The sequence below is a fragment of the Thalassophryne amazonica genome, chromosome 3 (assembly GCF_902500255.1).
Source record: "Thalassophryne amazonica chromosome 3, fThaAma1.1, whole genome shotgun sequence".
In the NCBI taxonomy this organism is placed as follows: domain Eukaryota; kingdom Metazoa; phylum Chordata; class Actinopteri; order Batrachoidiformes; family Batrachoididae; genus Thalassophryne; species Thalassophryne amazonica.
The window spans coordinates 113,304,938-113,326,791 of NC_047105.1; the positions used below are offsets into that span (position 1 = coordinate 113,304,938).

At 41.3% G+C, this 21,854-nt stretch overlaps 1 protein-coding gene across 1 annotated transcript in view; it reads left to right on the top strand.

Moving 5' to 3' along the window:
* The window catches only part of plxnb1b (plexin b1b), a 366,021-nt gene that overhangs the window by 301,256 nt on the left and 42,911 nt on the right, over positions 1-21,854 (top strand). The window contains 12 exon segments of the mRNA XM_034167329.1: positions 588-754; positions 5,747-5,898; positions 7,486-7,591; positions 9,521-9,657; positions 10,081-10,257; positions 15,106-15,130; positions 15,132-15,265; positions 15,267-15,342; positions 15,507-15,606; positions 15,609-15,749; positions 19,582-19,763; positions 19,909-20,057. Of these exon segments, the coding sequence (XP_034023220.1) occupies positions 588-754; positions 5,747-5,898; positions 7,486-7,591; positions 9,521-9,657; positions 10,081-10,257; positions 15,106-15,130; positions 15,132-15,265; positions 15,267-15,342; positions 15,507-15,606; positions 15,609-15,749; positions 19,582-19,763; positions 19,909-20,057 (1,546 nt within the window).

The following is a 21,854-nucleotide window of genomic DNA, read 5'->3' on the forward strand; positions in this document are numbered from 1 at the left end:
ATATTTAACTTTTTTTTAAATTTACTACTATTGGATTTAAAATTTAAATGTAATTAATATTATCAACCTGATTTACCTTGCAGACCTGCTGCACGCTCCCCCCACTGTGGTACCACCATTAACACAAAAATCTTCGCTACAGTATATTCAGGTGCATTTGCATCAAGTCAAGTCAGGCCTGCCATGTCTTATAGGTACTTTCACACCTACAGTAGTGTTCACAATAATAGTAGTGCTGTGTGACTAAAAAGATTAATCCAGGTTTTGAGTATATTTCTTATTGTTACATGGGAAGCAAGGTACCAGTAGATTCTCACAAATCCAACAAGACCAAGCATTCATGATATGCACACTCTTAAGAGTTAAAAAAAAACAAAACATAATGTCAGCCACCAATTTAGTGGTAATTTGGGTGATACTATCATAATAAAGGTTAAATGTATCTCTGATTCTGATGTTTGGTTTTTCTGTGCCCCATGCTTTTCCCAACAAGACTTTGTGGATGTGCATATCTTCTGAATCAATCACTGCACACATATGTTTGAATTTGGTTATTGACATAATTCTGTCTTTTTCTCTTCTCACAGTGACTCTGTACAACTGTTCTGTGGGCCGACTGGACTGCAGCCGCTGTCATACTGCGGACCAGAAGTACGGTTGTGTTTGGTGCGGTGGCTCTCAGGCCAGCTGCTTGTATTCGGACTCCTGCAGTGCTCCCGTACAGCAAACCTGCCCTGCCCCCGTCATACAGTCTGTGAGTTTTGCCCTTTGACCTCCTCACTTGCACTGTGTCAAAAATAGACCCATGGGAATTATGCATAAAGCTGACATTTACAGTCACACAGATGTCACACAAACGATGGTACCTTTGGGGGTCTTGTTAAAGTGTTGTGTTGAAGTGTATCAGAATTAAATATGAAGAAATTTAACTCATTAACAAATAAGTGTTGCAGTCTTAAAGGTTTTTACAAATAGTGCCGTATTTATTTTTATATGTTTGTTTGAATTACATGGTTGTCCTTGACCTCTATAAGTTTGAGACAGTATGGTGGATTTATGGGATCCACACCAAGATGTTAAGTTGTGAAGTAACATTACCAAACATTGTTTGAAATTCAACAGTGACTATAACTATACAGTGAGGAACTGATCTTAGGTCTGATAATGGTCTAAAGAACACCAGTGTTAGATGAAATAAAAAAAAAAGGCAAATTAAATATCAGTACTGTGATAAATTAAATTGTAATATTTTTCTTAATTATTCTGCAGAAATTTGAAAAATTATACTAATTTCTTTCGTCTTCACAGTGGATCCAGTAAGGATCTGTATGTTGATTTAAGACGCGGTTTACACCGGATACCTTTCTTGAAGCAACTCCACATGTTAAGGGAGACTGAGGAGCTGGGGACCTTCTTGTTGGGAGACAAGCGTACTGTCCGCTTGCATCACCATGCTGTCAAGATTGAACTATGATAAAATTTTGGAAAGTTATGAAGATTCTGAATTCCGTCAACACACAAAAAGATCCATCTCTGTAGGAATGCAGTCACAAATTTAAACATTAAATATTATCATAGGTAGCAATTCAGAGCCCGGCCCTCAGTATATTGTGAAAGAGGGTTCTAAAATCACCGGGGACCCATCCCAGGATGTGCAGGGAGCAGGCGCCCTGGGTGGTCATACGTGGTGTGTCCATAAAGTAACGGTCCTTTTTATTTTTTTTTTAAACTATATGGATTTCATTCATATGTTTTTACATCAGACATGCTTGAACCCTCGTGCGCATGCGTGAGTTTTTCTGATGGGGAAAAAAAAGTCCTTTTCATTCTGCCATTTCCAGACAATGAAAATCCGACGAGGGGGCGGGACCACTCCTTCCACTAGGCGTGCTCACAGGCGAATGATGTCACCGACAGGCGTGGAAAAACTCACGCATGCGCACGAGGGTTCAAGCATGTCTGACGTAAAAACATGAATGAAATCCATATAGTTTTGAAAAAAATAAAAAGGACCGTTACTTTATGGACACACCACATAAATCTGAATGTTCTACAGCTTAATTTGGGTCCACCTGGAGTAAATTCAGTTGATGGACATGGTTTGGAAAGGCACACACCTGTCTACATATAAGGTCCCACAGTTGACAGTGCATATCAGAGCACAAACCAAGCATGAAGGAATTGTCTGTAGACCTCCGACACAGGATTGTCTCAAGGCACATTTCTGCTGCTTTGAAGGTTCCAATGAGCACAAAGGCCTCCATCATCTTGTAATTGGAAGAAGTTCGGATCCACCAGGACTCTTTCTAGAGCTGGCCACCTGACTAAACTGAGTAATCAGGGAGAAGGGCCTTAGTCAGGGAGGTGAACAAGAACCCGATGGTCACGCTGTCAGAGCTCCAGCATTCCTCTGTGGAGAGAGGAGAATCTTCCAGAAGAACAACCATCTCTGCAGCAATCCACCAATCAGTCCTGTATGGTAGAGTGGCCAGACGGAAGCCACTCCTTAGTAAAAGGCACATGGCAGCCCACCTGCAGTTTTCCAAAAGGCCCCTGAAGGACTCTCAGACCATGAGAAACAAAATTCTCTGATCTGAAGATACACAGATTGAACTCTTTGGTATGAATGCCAGGTGTCATATTTGGAGTATACCAGGCACCATCCCTACAGTGAAACATGGTGGTGGCAGCATCATGCTGTGGGCATGTTTTTCAGTGGCAGGAACTGGGAGACTAGTCAGGATTGGGGGAAAGATGAATGCAGCAATGTACAGAGAAATCCTGGATGAAAACCTGCACCAGAGCGCTCTTGACCTCAGACTGAGGTGACTGTTCATATTTCAGCAGTACAATGACCCCAAGCACACAGCTAGGTTATCAAAGGAGTGGCTTCAGGACAACTGTGTGAATGTCCTTGAGTGTCCCAGCCAGAGCCCAGACCTGAATTTGATTGAACATCTATGGAGAGACCTGAAAATGACTGCTCCGTACACAGTGACATCATATTCAGGAAGACTTGATGCTGTAATTGCTACCAGAAGTGCATCAAAAAGTATTGATCAAATATTGTGAAGACTTATGTTCATGTGATTTCTTAGTTGTTGTTGTTTTGTTTTGTTTTTTTAATAAATTTGCAAAACAAACAAACAAAAAAACTTCCTTTCATGTTGTCATTATGGGGTGTTGTGAGTAGAAATTTGAGGGGGAAAAAAATGAATCTACTCCATTTGGAATCATTTTGGAATCACATAGTAAAATGTGGAAAAAGTGAAGCGCTGTGAATACCTTTCCGGATGCACTGTAAGCCTTTCACACCTTCCATAGCAGTGAAGCTGACATGTCACGTGTTTTGTTCACACTCAAAGAAATCAATTTGTAGTGAGACAAAGTTAATAAAGTCCTCACTTAAAAGTAAACGAATATTAAGATACCATGCAGTAAGTTTTTAAAGCCCATATTCACAGAAATTGGGGCATGATCTAATAAAACAATACTGACATATTTGCATACAGATACAGATGAAAGTAATCTGTTGTCAATCAGAAAATAATAAATGCAGGTGAAAGTATGATGAACATGGGGAAAAAGGAATATTTCCTTTAGCGGAATTAAAAAAGCACCAGGCATCATAAATGGCAAATTATTCCATGAGGGACTGTGTTACCTTAGTGGACTTTGATGGTGCGCAAACTGTGGGAGAACAGCAATCCAACTAAGGGTCAAGCCAACAATTAAGTCTACCCCAAGATTAGATGGTATGATGACATATCAGGAAGAGTTAGAAATAAACTTTTTTAAAAGCATAATCATCATAAATTGGGAGCGTAAATATTAGCCAAGACCACCCCATGTTGTAAATTTGCCCAATAATTAAGATGAATCTACAACTGGGATCAGAAACAGTATTTAGGTGTACAAACGGGATAGCTTTACGTAACAAAATAGCCGCACACCTTGATTTGCAACGGGAATGAGGAATGATAAATTTTCCCTACCCATCCCTTCTTCCACTTTGAACGATCTGAAACTTTGAAATGAGTCTCTTGTCAAGAAAAATTATGTGGGCACCCATGTGATGAAGATGGTGCAATACCTTATTTTGTTTAATTGTTGAACCCTTTACTGTTGAAACTGGTGACTCTAATGTCACCCCCGCTGGACAGTGCTGTTAATTTAGGTGGGATCACGGTTGGAAAATAAACCTGAAAAACAAAAAAACAGGAACAGAAACACCACCCACAAAAACTTTGACGGTCACCCCCCCCCAAATAGGATGCGCACAGTATTCGCTGTAGTAGAAACCAACTCTGGTGCCTGTTATAATTCCAGACCTAATCTATTATTGGACAATCAACAACTTACAGCTACATGGGTGTAGGAATTGTGACAAATATTTACTCAGTAGAACTGCACAATAATAAATGTACTAATTAAGCTGGAATCTCACAGGTGAATATCAAAAAGTGCAAACAGAAGTCTTATTAAACAGTTAAAGAAAGCTAAGAAAGCTGCTAAACAGAATCAGGATCGACTCCCTTATTAATATTTTTCTCAATAAAGACCAGTGCTGATGCTGGATCTTCAAACCCACAGGTCTGTCCACCACGTTAAGTAATGTGTAATCGCTGGGTAGAGAAGACCAAACTTGATGTTTGTGCAGGAATGGCGCTCCCTCTTCACTGCAGCAAAGGCAGCCCGCTTCTTGGTCACTGTAGGGTGAAGTCAGGAAGATGTAGATCGTTTTACCTTTGTACAAAAGAGGGGAAGCTTCACCAGCGCGATGCAGAATTTGATTCTGGACTTGAAATATGTTTAGATGGATGATGAGTGGACGAGGAGGTTCACCATTTTTAGGTCTGGGGGGGCCAATCCAAAACTGGTTTGTCCTCTAGCCCAAATACGTCTTATAGGGGTTGGGCCATAAACTCGGTGGGACGAGGACCCTCTGAGCCCAAGGGCAGACCCACCAGATGCATGTTGTTCCATCTCAAACGACCCTCCAGGTCTTCACATTTCTTGGAAAGGGAACTGACCATGGTGGTTAGCTTGCCAACATTAGCTTGGAGGTCGGCTATCTCGCTATCATGAGCTTTAGCCTAGCGTTCAAGACTTAAAATTGTCTCAGCGTAAGAAGCAATTCTGTTCACAAGAGGCTACAGAGCCACCGCTATCTCTCTTTTAACTGCTGAGATGATGGATTCAAACTTACTAATAACGTCCATCCAGATTTCATCCATCATATCTCTCATGCTCAGTAACAAAGTCGCATTCGCTTTATCATCTGGCTGCTCCGGGGGCTTGGGGTCAGGAGATAGCTGAGGCTTACTGTGGCTTGCTTTAGCTGTTTTCGATTTCTCTCAGGATGCCATTGTAAAGAATCCACAGGTGAGAAGAAAAAGAGGAAAAAAGGGGATGTGCAGAGTAAATGGCTGCAGTGTTTGAGTTCAGTACCCGCAACAAGCACCAAAAGTGCAATTAAAATATATAAAATGTCCAGTGGTGGGCACAGTTCCAATAATCCCATAACAGATAATTATCGAAGATAATGTTTTCATTATCGGATTATCTTTTTAAATAACTTTAAAAACCATTATCAGACTAATTATCTTCCGATAAATTTTCATCCCATTGCCTACTTTCGTCACTGCTTTAAGTATTTATGTTTTTATGTTTTTTATTTTTTATTTTTCCTTCCTATATATTTATAGGGTCTCTTTTAATTGACTTAATTTGTGCTTTCCCTCAGGTTGAGCCACTGTCTGGCCTTTTGGAAGGGGGCACCATAGTGACCATCACCGGTTCCAACCTGGGTCAGAAGGCAGAGGACATTGTCCACTCTGTGTCAGTAGCCGGCGTTCCATGCACAGTCATTCCCATTCTTTATGAGGTCTCCTCCAGGTACACTGTTGTTGGATCTTGAAGTAGAGAAGTGTGAAATGGTTTTCCTACTTCATTTCATTTATTTATACAGGAAAAGGTTAAAAAGCACAATTGCACATTACCCCAGGCCTGACTCAGTAACACTGTTTTACAGCAGGTTCCTGTTTTACACACAAACCTACATTTCATTCAATCATTTGGACAATAGACCTAACATGTACAGCACACATTCATAAAGTGATCAGTCAAGTAGGAAAGGTAGGTCAGTGGTTACACGAGTAACTATTCATTAAATTGTCTCTGTAAGTTTTTTAAATAGTATCTCTGAGCTGATTGATCTAGTGCCCAGAGGGATATCATTTCACACCTTAGTGTAGATGTAGAAGAATGATCTTTGTCCATAGGTGTTTTTATAAGAAGGGACTTGGAGCTGTTCCGCTGATCTGGTGCTCCTTTGAGAGTTTGTAGTTGGTACTAGAGCCAACAGAGCTGGTGGGAGGTTGAAGTTTTTTAACTGAAAATAAAATCTAATAGCAATACTGCTTATATAGTTGTTAAAAATCAGAGCATTTGATCTGGACAGGGCTATACAATGGTGGGTCCAGCCTGGAAGTTGACAGTGTATTTTGAAAGCTCTGTTGTACAGTTGAGCCACAGGATCAAGAACATTATTTGTGGTGAGAGACCATATAGGCAGACGGTAGGAGAGAGAGGAGAGGACTACGGCATGGAGGTACGTGTGAGAAACAGAGGTTGTCAAATATGGTCTGATTTTGTTGTAGACATACAGTTTTTGTTGCAGTTTTTTGGTCAGAGAGTTAACATGTTCTTTGTAATTAAGATGTGAATCCAAGAGCACACCAAGATATTTATAGGTTGTTGTTATGTGCAGTTTGTAATCAGAGAGCATGATTGTGTTGCACATTTGAAGTTGCTTCCTGGGGGAATGAAAATATATACATTCTGTCTTTTTCATGTTAATACTAAGATGGTGATCAGTTAGCCAATTTTGGAGTGTTTTGAGATCAGATGACAATTTAGTATTTACAAGATTGGGGTTTGAATCAAAGTAAAAGAGAACAGTGTCATCTGCATACAATAAAACGCTTGTGTGTTTAACAGAAAGTTGATGAAATATTTTATGGATTGAATAAACTGCACAGCACTTAGAACTTGTAAATTACTCAAACACGTGCATTTTGACATAACTTCATGTGTCAAAGTAAAGATTCATATTAAACAATTTTTGTACACTGTAATCTTTTTCAACAATGATTTGATGCATCACATTCTACACACAATTTGTCTACTTTAGTTTTATCCACTTTAATTTTAAATATCTGAATATTTTGTTAGGTAGACAGTCGCTGTGCATCAAAGCTGAATAGAGTCAGATATGACAAATGTTAATTTATTGTATTTAATACACATTGACAGAGATCGACATGGCCATCTTTTAAAGCACAAATCTATGTTTTGCGTTGCACTTTACCGCGCCAGATAATCCTGTATTGTTTGTTGGCATAAATCAGTTGTGGCAGTGGTTGACGTGTGACTCTCAGAGTAAATCTTGTATTTATTAACAACAGCCTATTTGTTCCCCAGGATTGTGTGCAGGACAAAAGCTAGTGGAGGAGAGAAAGTGGGCAAAGTGTCCGTTACAGTGAGCAGAGGACAATTTGGGTTGTCCAGCCAGAGCTTCAGCTACCAGGTAATCTTTCAGAAGTTGCTGCATTTGTTGCAGAAGAGTATTTGTTGCATCTGTCCAAAAAAGTGATGAAGAGCATATGAAGGTTATTCCCTCTCTTTATACAAGAGCATGGTCTTTCAGTTTGAGACCATGATTTATTGGTTTTGCCCCTTCTCTAAGACCCTACACATCCTCCTTATTCAGATCTTGTTATTCTTCTTGTTTCACTGTGGCTGACATCCAAGTTAATGGTGCGTTGCTGTGACATTCTTTTCCAGAGAGTGAATCAGACAGTACCTCAATCAGATCAGTATACTGTAGCAGATTTTCAGTGGTCTAACATGTAGATGATGCCATCTTGTTGTCTTGATGGTCATGCTGTATATTTTTTTAATTCACTTCAAAATATAAGTTGCAGGACCCATTAAATAAGTAAAAGAAACACAATGTCCTGTCCGGAAAATACAGTATTGATACTTCAGTTAAGTTATCTGGAGCAAATAATGAGAAGAATAATTATACATAATATGATGATTTTGATACTCATGATCCCCATGCAGTTTGATTTACTATCCTTTAATCATAGCAGCATTTGGAGTGCAGCTGTGCCATCCATTCATTCATGTTCTGACTCCACTTATTCCAGTTAAGGGTCACAGGGGAGCCAGAATCTGTCCCAGCAGTCATTGGACAAGAGGAGTGATGCACGCTGGACAGGATGCCAGTCAGTCGCTGAGCTACATATTGACAGACAAATACATTCATGTTCTCAATTAACCTATGGTCAATTTAAAGTCGCCATCTTCTGTAATTTGTATCACTACTGTTTAGTACTTAATGTTTCTATAAGTTTCAATGGGACCTACATTTGTTTCATTCTTTGGTGTCTTTCTACGTAGACTCGTAGCATGGGAACGCATACAGATTCTGGCCACCATAGAGTAGAAAATTAAGTATCTTGAAATATGTAATGTAATATACTATTTTAAAGGGTACTGTTGGGAGTATTAACCCGTGAAGTTTCAGAGCTTAATAGCTGCTCATTGTGGAGACACAGCTTAATTAAAATTCAGAGCACCTTGCCACAGGCAAAAAATACATTTTTGAAGGTTCTTGGACCATGCTTTGATTAGTCTGTTACCTTAAAACTAATACTCTTCCAGCAGCTTGTCCATATTTCTGGTCCAAGATACACAGAAATGTGACATACACAAAAATGTGGCATACAGCAACTGAGAGAGATTTGCTGGAACTGTTAGCTACTCCTTGAAGTGTTCACACCAAGATGTACAAGTATTGTGAGTACCAAACAACAGTGCACTCTAACTCATGGCATAGTTCCAAGCTGGTTCTGTAACAACTGGAATGTTGTAGAATGTGACGTACACAAATCGTGATGTACCATGTCTGTGCATCATTAATAGACCTGATATTTCAAATACATTCAAAGAAATAGATGACTAAATACTAACGACATCTTAACTATACCTTAACAGTTATTGACATTCCATAAACATCTCTGGGGTGCAAGTTTTTGTGATGTACAAAATGCGACATACTCTGTAAACAATAAGTGAATGTACATGTTACCATACAACAAGCCCATGTCACTGAGTTGATGCCGTGCATTTTTTTTCTTTTCAAGTTTTAAAATGTACAGCTTTTCTGGGAACGTTTCTGGATCCAAGAAAGGATCCAATTCGTAATTTGCCTTTCTCTGAAAATCACATTTTTGTTGTTGTTGTTTCTGAGGCCTACTTTTAATCCCAATTTAACAATATTAAAATTCCTTAAAAACTTTCTCATTCAAACAAATGAAAAAAAATTGAAAACACATTATTAAGGTAATAATCTTGATCAAAGTTCAGTTGTAATTGTGAGTTAGTTTGTCTTATTGAAGCAGTTTTAATTTGTGACAGTCGTCTTCAGCTGTCGTGTCTGTTACCTCAGGACCCGTTCGTCATGGGTGTAATACCAGAACGAGGTCCCAAGGCCGGAGGAACATCTCTGACCGTCACCGGACGAAACCTGCAGACGGGCCGTCCTGATGACCTCAAGGTCACTGTAGGCGGGGTGCCCTGTCGCATGTAAGCCAATCACACACATGCACATGCATGTTTCTCTAGATCCATGACATGCACAGCACGCTGCTCAGGTCCTCACATTAACGATACGCCTGTTTCGTTTTCCATTGTGTGCTTTTTTGTATGTATGATGAAAACACATTGTCTGCACACTCATTCTGATCCAAAAAATTTTTCAGTGTTTCAATCCCAGCTGCTTTTTAGGCACCTAAGATACTTCAGAGTGACTTCCTGTAGCATTGTACATGTATGTTGCATGCACAAAGGTTTGTGTCTTAACAGTTTTGTGTTTCTGAAGCTGTTCACTGTGTTCATTTGGTCTGACCTCTGACCTTCCTGTGGTAGAGAGAGGAAAGGGTAGATTGCCTGTGTGGCTCAGTTAGGTGTCATGTAATTTGTTTATTTGTCCCATCTGTCTGCTTGCAGCGTGTCTGAGGTGCAGCCGTCCAGCGTGCACTGTGTGACAGGCAGTAGTAATAAGACCGGAGAGCAGAGGGTCACTCTACATTACGGCAGTAGTCATCGTCACCTCCACAGCGCCTCCTACCACTACACACATAACCCCAACATCACCCAGGCTGCGCCCGCTAAGAGCTTCCTGGAGTAAGTCTCACTGTTTGAACTTCATATTTCATTACATTTCATTCATTATGTTTTGTTTGTTTGCCTGTCTTATCTGAGATGTTTATTTATTTATTCAGTTATTTATTGCCTGAGGCCAAACTATTGCCATTGGATACTGCGAAGGCTTTGCGTCCATTCATCTGTGTTCAGCATAAGTCCAGTCCTATTATTGCCAGGGTCTTCAAATTCACAGGGAACATTCTTGGGACACAGACCTTGGACATGTTCAAAGATGGCTAACCTTGACCTATTTTAAGCGGTCAAAAGGTCACTTTGTTTCTTACAGTTATGCTCATATGGCCGAGGGTATTTTAGCATTGAGTTAAAAGTTTTTATTTAATTCGTTTAGGGCAGGTTGATGGTAAAGGATCTAATTTGAAACTTATTTTGTTGTTTTGTTACCCGAGGCCGAAATATGGCTGTTGGGTATTGCAAAGACTTTGCGTCTGTCCGCCCATCTGTCCATCCGTCTATCTCTCTGTCTCTCTGTCAGCATAAGTCCAGGAGCATTTGTCCCAAGAATGTTGCCTGTGAATTTGAAGACCCTGGCAATAATAGGACTGGACTTATGCTGAGCACAGACAGACCGACGGACACAAGGCCTTTGCAATACCCGATGGCCAAATCTTGGCCTCAGGTAATAAAACCAAGTGTGTGTGGTGGGGTGTGCTCATAGAAATCTCTTATTTTGATCCTATTGTCACCAAATTCGTTGTGCTGATGGCTTTGGATCACTGCGCTCCTTGTGGGCTTATTTAAAATATGGTTAATTGTGCGTTTAATGGAATATTCACATAATCCTCTATAATGTCTTGGCAGTTCCGGCCACCCATAAATGGCTAAAGAGGTGGAGTGTGGCTAAGACCCTGGGTTTGACAAACACGCCCCCATTATGAACAAAGCTAACAGGCTAATATTGGTTCAGGTGTTTTCACTCAGTCACCTTCAAACCGTTTTTCCGGGTCTGGGTCGCAGGGACAACAACTCCAGCAGGGGACCCCGGACTTCCCTTTCTCATGCCACATTGACTACCTCTGACTGGGGGATCCTGAGGCGTTCCCAGGCCAGTGTGGAGATGTAATGTCTCCACCTAGTCCCTGGGTCTTCCCCGGGGTCTCCCCCAGATGGACATGCCTGGAACACCTCCCTAGGGAGGCACCCAGGAGGCATCCTTACCAGATGCCCGAACCACCTCAGCTGGCTCCTTTGAACGTGAAGGAGCAGCGACTCCACTCCAAGCTCTCCATGGATGACCAAACACCAGCCACCCTCCTGAGGAAGCCCATTTCGGCCACTTGTACCCACGATCTAGTTCTTTCGGTCATGCACCACCCTCATACGCATAGAAGAGAGTAGGAATGAAGATTGACCAGTAGATCGGAGAGCTTTGCCTTTTGGTTCAGCCCCCTTTTTGTCACAACAGTACGGCAGAGCGAGGTACAATACTGCCCCTGCTGAGCCGATCTTGGCCAAATCTCATGCTCATCATCACCTCACTCATGAACAAGACCCCGACGTACTTGACACTCCTTCACTTGGGGCAAGACCGTATTCCCCTACCCGGAGTAGGCAATCCATCGGTTCTCCTGAGAACCATGGCCTCAGATTTAGAGGTGCTGATCCTTATCCCAGCCCGCTTCACACTCAGCTGCGAACCAAATCCAGTGAGTGTTGGAGGTCACGGCCGTGAAGCCCAACAGGACCACATCATCTGCAAAAACGCAGGATTGCTGGACCCCTGAGCCCCACACCAAACCAGAAACCCTCCTCCCCCCGACTATGCCTCGATATAATGTCCATTAATATCACAAACAGGAATGGTGATGAGGCGCAGCCCTAGCGGAGACCAACCTCCACCGGAAACGAGTCCAACTTACTGCCGAGCACCCAAACACCGCTCTCGCTTTGCGAGTACAGAGATTGGATGGCCCTGAGAAGGGACCCCCTCACTCCATACTCCCGCAACACCTCCCACAGTATCTCTCGGGGTACCTGATCATATGCCTTCTCCAAGTCCACAAAACACATGTAGACTGGATGGGCATACTCCCAGGCACCCTCCAGGATCCTTGTGAGAGTAAAGAGCTGGTTGGTTATTCCATGACTAGGACGGAACCCGCATTGTTCCGTCCTGATTGTGGATCAGAGGTTCGACTGTCGGGCCGAACCCTCCTTTCCAGCACCCTGGAGTAGACTTTACCAGGGAGGCTGAGTAGTGTGATGCTCCTGTAGTTGACACACACTCTCTGATCCCCCGTTTTAAATATGGGGACCACCACCCCAGTTTGCCACTCCTTAGGCACTGTTCCAGACTCAGCGCAGTGTTGAAGAGACATCTCACCCAAGGACAATCCCTCCACACCAGAGGCCTTCAGCATTCTGGACAGATCTCATCAACCCCTGGGGCCTTGCCACTGTGGAGTTGTTTCACTACCTCAGTGACTCTCACCAGGGAAACTGATGAAAAATCCTCCATCAGCTTCCAGCTTTGCCCCTGCATAAGACGGGCGCTCCGGTCTGATGCAGGAGTAGTTACTCGACGTGTCCTTCCCGCGTCGGATTACAGCCTTAGTTGAGGTCAACAGAGTCTCATCCTTACTGTAGACAGCTTGGATGGTTCCCCATTTTCACCTCCTGAGGTGCTTCACGGTCCGCTAGAAGCACCTTGGTGCCCGACCGAAAGGTCCTCCATGGTTGCTCCAAACTGCTCCCACACCCCACTGCTTTGCCTACCCCACAGCAGAGGCTGCTGCCCCTTCGGGGCTGTCAGTACCTTGTAACCTGCCTCTGGAATCCTCCGAGATAACATATCCCCGGGAAAGGACTCCTTCTTCAGTCGGACGGCTTCTCTGACCACGGTGTCCACTACAGTGTTCAAGGGTTGCCACCCCTTGAGGCACCTAAGACCTTCAGGCTACAGCTCCCCACTGCAGCTTCAGCAATGGAAGCTTTGAACATTGCCCATTCTGGTTCAATGCCCCCAACCTCCACAGGGATGCTAGAGAAGCTCTGCCAGAGGTGTGAGTTGAAGATCTGTCGGACAGTGGGCTCCTTGCAGACATTCCCAGTTCACCCGCACTATCTGTTTGGGCTTACAGGTCTGTCCAAAGTCCTCCCCCACCCTCTGATCTAACTCGCCACCAGATGGTGATCAGTTGACTCTTCACCCAAGTGTCCAGAACATGCCGCCTCAAATCGATGATACGATCACAAAATCTTCGGCCTAGGCTGCTCTGGTACCATGTACACTTATGAGCATCCTTATGTTCGAACATGGTGTTCGTTATGGACAGTCCATGACTAACTAGCACAGAAGTCCAGTAACAAACGACCATTTGGGTTTAGATCAGGGAGGCTGTTCCTGCCAATCACACCTCTTCAGGTGTCTCTGTCATTGTCCATGTCTGCGTTGAAGTCCCCCAGCAGAACAATAGAGTCCCCCAACGGAGCCCCATACAGGACTCCATTCAGGGACTCCAAGAAGGCCAAATACTCCAAAATGCTGTTCGGTGCATACGCACAAACAGTCAGTTGATGTTGTATTGCTAACTGGGACATTAAATAACGTGCGGCATGTCCTTTAAATAACACAAAAATTTCACTTGCCGGAAACACTGGAGCACTGACTTCTTACTTGATTCTTTAGGGCAGTTAACTGCAAAACAAGCAGTTAGTTGCCTTAAAACAAACATTATTTCAGGTATTTATAATTAAAGGTTCAGAAAGGAGGTCACTCGGGTGGAGCTCGGAGTCGAGCTGCTGCTCCTCCACGTCGAAAGGAGCCAGCTGGGGTGGCTCGGGTATCTTTTCCGGATACCCCCTGGATGCTTTGCTAGAGAGGTGTTCCATGCACGTCCCATTGGGAGGAGGCCTCGGGGAACACCCAGGACACGCTGGATCACCACTGATAAAATGCCTTAGCAATTTACTGCATTTTTTTTTCCACATTATCTAGAGTCAGGTTCGGGGGCAGCAGCTCAAGCAAAGCCGCACAGACCTCCCGATCCACACACACCTCCCCCAGCTTCTCTGGGGGAACCCCTAGGCGTTCCCAAGCCAGCCGACCGAAAGTCCTCCATGGTTGCTCCAAACTGCTCCCACACCCACTGCTTTGCCTCCCCCACACTGCTGCCCTTCGGGTCTGTCGGTACCTTGTAACTGCCTTTGGAATCCTCCGAGATAACGCCCTGCAGTGCAGGGACAGCATCTATTTAGGGTCTTATCAGTGCCTCGAACGGAGAGAAAAAGATCAGAATCTACAAAAAACGCTTTTCTCATAATGCATTTGTGGTTCTCTGATGAATCATGATGCATTCCCTCTATTCGCCCCCCTTTTCAAACAAGGGAGGGGATGTTTTATTGATCTATACCAAATAGATCAAGACATTACAAAATGTGAAACAATAAAATGAAAAATAAAACAATCAAAATTTAAAAATAAAAAAAATAATGTCCTTCACAATATTAGGAAACATAAGTTTAATAGTTTTATGCTGATAGAACACTACTTCAATAGACTGACTGTATACAAATGTTACTGACTAAACCTTGAGTTATTGCACATTTAACAGAATATTCATGTTTTTGTTTTTGACAGGTGGAGTTTGGAGCTTAGTATATATTACAAATGTTTACATAATCTTACACCCAGGCGTTGAATCCTGGGTTCAATGCTAGTCTACTGTACGAACACTTTTAGAAGAGAAAAAATGAGTGTCGTAAAATTAATGTAATGTTATCATCAGCTCTTGTAATGCTGTGTTTGTACTTAAGGTGGTGCTGTAAAGGTAAATGCAGTAATTGCTAAGGCATTTCCTCTGTTTTCAGTGGTGGTCGCCTGATCTTTGTGTCGGGGCCACAACCTGGACGTGGTGCAGGAGCCCCTGATGGTGGTCACAGTCTCTCGCTTAGAGTTTGTGAGCCAGAACAAAGAAAGAAGAAGAGAAGAAGGAAGAGGATGAGTGAGGAGGAGAAAGGAGAGGGTCGGGGAAGTGGATGGCAAGGTCGGTCAGGATGGTACCTGACCCTGGCTGTCCTGGAGACCCACTCTGCTTTGTCAAACAGGTGTGTGTGTTGTGTGTGTGGTGTGTGTGTGTGTGTGTGTGTGTGTGTGTGTGTGTGTGTGGTGTGTGTGGGTGTGTGTGTGTTTTGTGTGTGTGTGAGAACTCTATTTCTTCCCTGCATGAAATACACACAGGAAGATGTTTGTAAAAAAATTGTCTTGTCAGTTCACAGAACGGCGGTGAGGTGAACTCTTCCTCTCTGATCTTGTTGCTCGTTCTCCCATGGTGGACTCTTCTGTCTTGGAGTCAAAGGTCACTGTGGAGTTTTGCTGGACAACCTGTGTTTTGACTTCAACACCCTGAATCCTCAGGGTTTCAGCTACAAGCCTAACCCCATCCTGCACCCTCTGAACCAGCAGGAACCCCTGAAGGCGTACCGTTACAACCCTGGCAGCTTCATCCACCTCGATGGTCAGCAGCACACAGGCGCTTTTACAAGTTACAGAATTAATGTTCATTCAAAACACTAAAACTACAACATAACGCTGGTCATCAGTGATGAGTTGTGGGTTGTTGGTGTGTAACCCACGCTTTTTTCATACTTTAGTTATACTGCTTAATGCCTTTGTATTCGTATTTTATGTTGCACATTTTCATCTTTTCTTTGCCTTACACTATCTCAGATTGACATCACACCCTACATGTTTTATTGATAAGATTAAAATTAAAAGCCTTAATCATTTTCAGATTTATGGGTTCCTGGCGATCCTAAAGCGATCCTAAAGCTAGAAACCCCAAACCAATCAGTTATGCCCTCACTTAAACATTGCTGATCACATCCCACTTTAGTTATGCAGAAACACAAATTTTAATAATAAATTAATTCATTAATTAATAATTGTAATAAGTTAATAAATAAGCATATTTTTATTGTTGCAGAATTACAGTAAAACTTAGAATATTACTGATAACACATTTTAGTTGTTAAAAATATGATGATGATTTTTATTATCATATTATTATTATTAGTGGAGTAGTATGTATGCAAAATATGTCTTCAAAAGTGGACCGTACTCTAAGGGTGTTTGGGCAGAGGCGTTGTGCCCTCTTTCTCTCTGGCTATGTCCTGGCCTGCACAGTCTATGAGCAGAAAGAATGAAGATCTCATGTATTTATGTCAGCTTGTCCATCTCCTGTCTACAGACTGGGTCATCCTGCCCTCTGTTTGAGCATAGGTCTATAAAGGCCACTAGAGCACACACCAGCATCCAGAAAGTTTAACTACATGTTTCTTACAAACCAGGAACCTAAAAGCCCCAAACATTGTGTTTAACAGTGCAGTGTTTAGAATGCACCAGCACTAAATTACATTACACGTCAGTGATTACATCAAAATAAATAAATAATAATAACTGTGCTGCAGAGTAAATCCATCTGATGCCAGTGACAAACATTTAATGAAAAAAGAGGTTTACATTTATACTCTGATGGTGTTAAAGTGTCTGATCAGCTCTCTGAAGCACAGATAAAGATACTGTATGTTTGTTTTCATTTATACTGTTTCACAGTATTAAGAAGAGTCTGATCAGCTTTGTGAGGCTCAATTCAAGATACTTTGTTAGTTTACATTTAAACTCTGTCTCAAAGTGTTAAAGTGTCTGATCATCGTAGATTAAAGTTACTGTATGTTAGTTTACATTTACACCGTCTGTGTTACAGTGTCTAATCGGATCTCTGAGGCTCAGATTAAAGATACTGTGTGTAGATTTTTGAACACAGCAGCAAACGCTACATCCATCCAATATATATTACTAGTATCTTCAAAATTTCTGACTTTGTATTATTGATATGAACACACTGATACCCGTTTTGTAAATAGCTGGTAATTCAATCATGTGCCAATCACCTAATAACATACTTCTGTAATTTATGTAATAGTAAGGTGTGATCTGTGGTATCAAACACTTTCTGTAAATAAAAAAAGAAAAACCCTGCTGTATATTAACATGAAATGTAACAAAATGATGACATTTAGAAGTGTGCACCGTATTTGAAATAAATTGGCTCAAGTTGTGGCTCTTACAATACATAAAAACATTACAAAGCTGGGATTTTTTTTAAATTTTATTCTGCTTTGCTTTAACAAATTTCCAGCCAGTTTGACACATGCAAATAGAATGACTAGATCCAACAAATGTTTCATTTCAAAAGACCTGCACCCCTACAGTGTTGTGATTTACAGAAAACCAAATGTCTATTTTTATTTAATGGGAAGCCTTGCAGATTTAAAGTATTAGGCAACTGCACCACAAACCTTCAAACATTCAAAAAGTGTATTTTGTCAGGTAATAACATTCGTTATTTCAGATTTGTGAAACACAATATTGATTAAAATGATAATCAGAAATAATCAGGTTCTTTTATCAAAAAGACTTAAGAATTAAAATACATTGAGTTCTCTTTTGACTAAAACTAGACTAAAATTAACAGACTTAGTCGACTCAAACAAGACTAATAAAATGGTATGCGAATGACTCAATATGACTAAAACTAAAAGAACATTTGACAAAAGACTAAGACTAAATTAAAAAACAGGGTGACAAAATTAACACTAGACCTCACTCAACCCACACCCTGCCAAACCACACGGCACAATATCGCTTTAAGCACTTGTGATAGTTCTGTTACACACTGTGCCTAGTATGCAACATCTTGTTGCATAAATGTTGTTTGCTGTGCAACACTGTAATTGCCTGCATTTGCATTGTATTTTTATTATTTTCTTTATTTTTTTCCAGCACCTCGAAGCAGCCCTTGCAGTTTCATTGAACTTGCATTTCTCTGTTTCTGTACAATGACAAATAAAAGCATTCTATTCTGTACTATTTATAGCTACCACATCCACAGTGACCATAACTGCAACAGGTGTAATTCAGCTTTTTAACATAAACTTTGAAACCTAATTTACAGATTACTAACACATTTACAGCATTTAAATGGCACTTTTTTTCTGCTCACTGCAATGGTGCTTGTTTGGTACAACTAGTCCTGTTTCCCCTTTTAATCAGTGTCAAGTTGTGTTCTGACTTAGTTTGTGCATTCCCCATTGAAAAGGATAAACCTTCTACATTGCATTTCAGCTGGATTTCACTTAGTGAGCAGCCATAGAATTTGATTTCCCATTTATTACTGTTCCATGTTGAACAGGCAGTTAGTTGAAAAACCTCAAAAAGAGAACAAAAATACAAAATATTGTACATGAAAATAAACACATTGATCATAATATTACAAATAATATTCCTGTCTTTTAATCAAAATATTGTTATGACAGTATTTTTAACCAAATAGATTTAATATATTCTTGAAGGTTTTAATGGTATTTTTATAGTCAAAGATTTTTAGCATTTTAGCCAGTAGTAAGAATTTAACATGTTTTTTAGTGAAAGATTTCAGCTACTTTTTATAATCCATATGAACTGTAGGATAACTTTGAAACACATAACTTTCAGCAGAAGGTAAAGCAAAGGTTTAAATACATATTTCACCATCCAAAAGTTTAAGTACCTTTTTTTATATTTATGTCTTTAGCCAAGTAACATCACGTATTTTAGCCAAGAGATTTCAAAACAGTTCATTATTCGACTAAATTAATAAATCTAATATATAGCATATTTTTTTCGCTTTTTTTTTTTAGCCAAGTAAATAGATTTATACTTTTAGTGAGAAATTTTAAACTGTACATTTTTAGCTAAATTCAACTTGCTTGGTATACGTAAATAGTTTTAAATTTCTACATACTACGCTTGATTGGGCTTTTACCATTTTATTTTAATTTATATAATATAGGCAAACAGACTCTGTAGCTTTTAACTATGTTGTTTTAACCCCAACTTGCACAAAGCACAGCAAACCACATTAACAAACAATTCAATCAAACCACAGTCTTTTAGAGTCCCTGTTTCCAGAACGTTACTGAACGCACCACACTACTCAGGTACTACTCACTTCACAGACACAGGGTAATATGGTGCTTACCGGCTGTCCTTCAACGTTTGTAGAAAGGAATCATCTCTGCACAGTCACGCTGGTTTTACAGATGAATTTTCTTGCGCTACGTTCACTACAAGCACTGCGGCCCCAGTACCCAACAGTGACTGGTCCGTCATTTTAAACGTACCGGGCACGCACAGATTGCTCAGCAGATTTGTTCCACCTGGTATCCCCCGCTGACGGAAAGGGAGGAGGGACTATCAAGCAGTTCGTCAGCACAGTCATCTTTCTTGTATTGTCATGTGTTGACAGGGAGATAATTTGGACCTGGCCATCACTAAAGACGAGGTAATTGTCTTAGTTGGAGAGGGTGTGTGTGCTGTGAAGACTCTCACCAAAAACCATCTGTACTGCGAACCGCCTGCCCAGCAGCCTGCACCTGGACCCAACAGCAAGAAACGTGAGGGCTCTGATAACCTGCCTGAGTTCACCGTGAGTCTGCTGCACTTTTTTAAAACTCTGAACATAAACACTGGGAACCAGGCAAGGGGTGCAACAGTTGTGGGTTTTAAATTAACTATATGAGCACGAGAGGCTGCTGAAAGCCTCTTAATGTTTAATTGTGTGTGTATTTCAGGTCCACATGGGTAACCGAAACTTTTCCCTAGGCAAGGTCCAATACGACAACCTGAGTTTGGCCACCTTTCCACTGGAGGCCCAGATAGGAGTTGGGGTCGGGGCCTCCATAGTTGCCCTCATCGTCCTCATCATCGTGCTGATCTATAGGTCAGGAGGGTATTGCTTATTGTTTACCTGTGCTTTGAAAAAGCAATCAAACATCATCTGGTCAGTGAATTAAAAGACAAAAGTAATATTCTCAACAAGTATTTGGTGCCAGCTTTCAGCTTTTGACCATTACTGATATGAAATTGTTTGGACATGAACTCCTTATAACTGGAGTAGCCTCTCAAACCCTGTAAGTAGCATTCATAGTAGTAGTAGTAGTCGTAATGTTTTACAATGATTGCTTCTAAACAAAAAGATCCTACCTATGGAAAGCTTACCTTTTCTGGGACAAAATGAGCCCAAGCATATTTTATAGTGATGACGTGATACCATCAAAAATCAAATAAAAGCATAAGATATCATTCTCTGTGATCTGACAGTAGACTGATTGAACCTACCAGGTTTTGTTTAGCCATGGCAACAGGCAAATTTTTCTGTGCATAAAATATGCCTCAACTGATGGCTCTCATGTAAGGACAAACACCTGTCTGGAGTGGAAAATACATCAGATAGCAGAAAAGCCTTTTTTCCAGTGTGCAGTTGTAACACATAGCAGGACTAAAGACCAGATACAGATATACAGATAGGTATTTGTGAAAACAGTCTTTATTGGCAAACCAGGTACATGGCAAAGTTGAATGCATCTGAACTTGGTGAAAGTGTCTGTGAGGGAAAAGACAGAAGGCTTGTCCGGGAGGGAGATGAGTGGTCCAAAGCACAGAGAGCAATCAGCAGGCAAAAATGTCCAAAAACGGGTTCTAATAAATTGTCAGAGGAGGCAGCTCTTAGTCCCAGCTGTTTTCTGTGACTGTGGAGAGCTACTTCCTTAGACTGAAGATACTGACAGGTCATGGGAGCAACTCTACTGATATGCCCTCTTCAGAGGAGGCAGAGATGGAAGGCTAAGGCAAATCTGGTGCCGTCTCCCAGCTGTAGTTCACTAGATAGTAAAGAACTCTGTAGTGGCAAGTTGCCAGTAACGGGTGAGATTCATCCAGAGATACTGAGGTCTCTGGATCTTGTTGGGTTGTCATGGCTGATACACATAATGAATGTTGTATTGAAGTGTGGGACAGTACCTCTGGATTGGCACACTGTGGTGGTGGTTCCCATATTAAAAAAAGAGGGCCCAAAGAGTGTGTTCCAGTTTTTGCAGAGTCTCACTTCTACCCAATAAAGCCTATGCCAGAGTGCTAAAGAGGAGACTAAGACCCAACGCTGAACCTCAGATTCAGGAGGAACAATACAGGTTCTGTTGTGTTTGTGGCACAGTGGACCAGCAGGACCCTTACAAAGATTTTGGAAGGGGTTTGGGAGTATGCGCATCTAGTCCGCATGTGTTTTTTTTTTTTTTATGACTTAACTTTTATTATTTTCTAATATCAATAATGAACAGACAACGCACCACAAATATCATATTCGGCCCATGACAAGTAACTTCCAGTGATTTACAAAAACGTTTAACACACCAACAAAATTTAGATAGAAATAATGCATAACTAAAATGGTCTATGAATATAATATACCAATATGCACATCTATATAAATACAGTGGTAAACAGCAAAAAAAAAAAAAAAAAAAAGGGGAAGGGGGTACCAAACAAATCCAAACATACAGTTTCAACTATGCCAAGCCAATCTGAGCATACAATGTTAGCTGTGTAAACCTATTCAAATGCCTAGAGTATTTGAGCTGGAAAATGTCGTTAAATGAATATAGGCCAGATAGGGGCCCCATTTGCGATCATAATCATCTGGTCTGTTCAGTAGTCTGAAAGATAACCTCTCTAGAGAAGC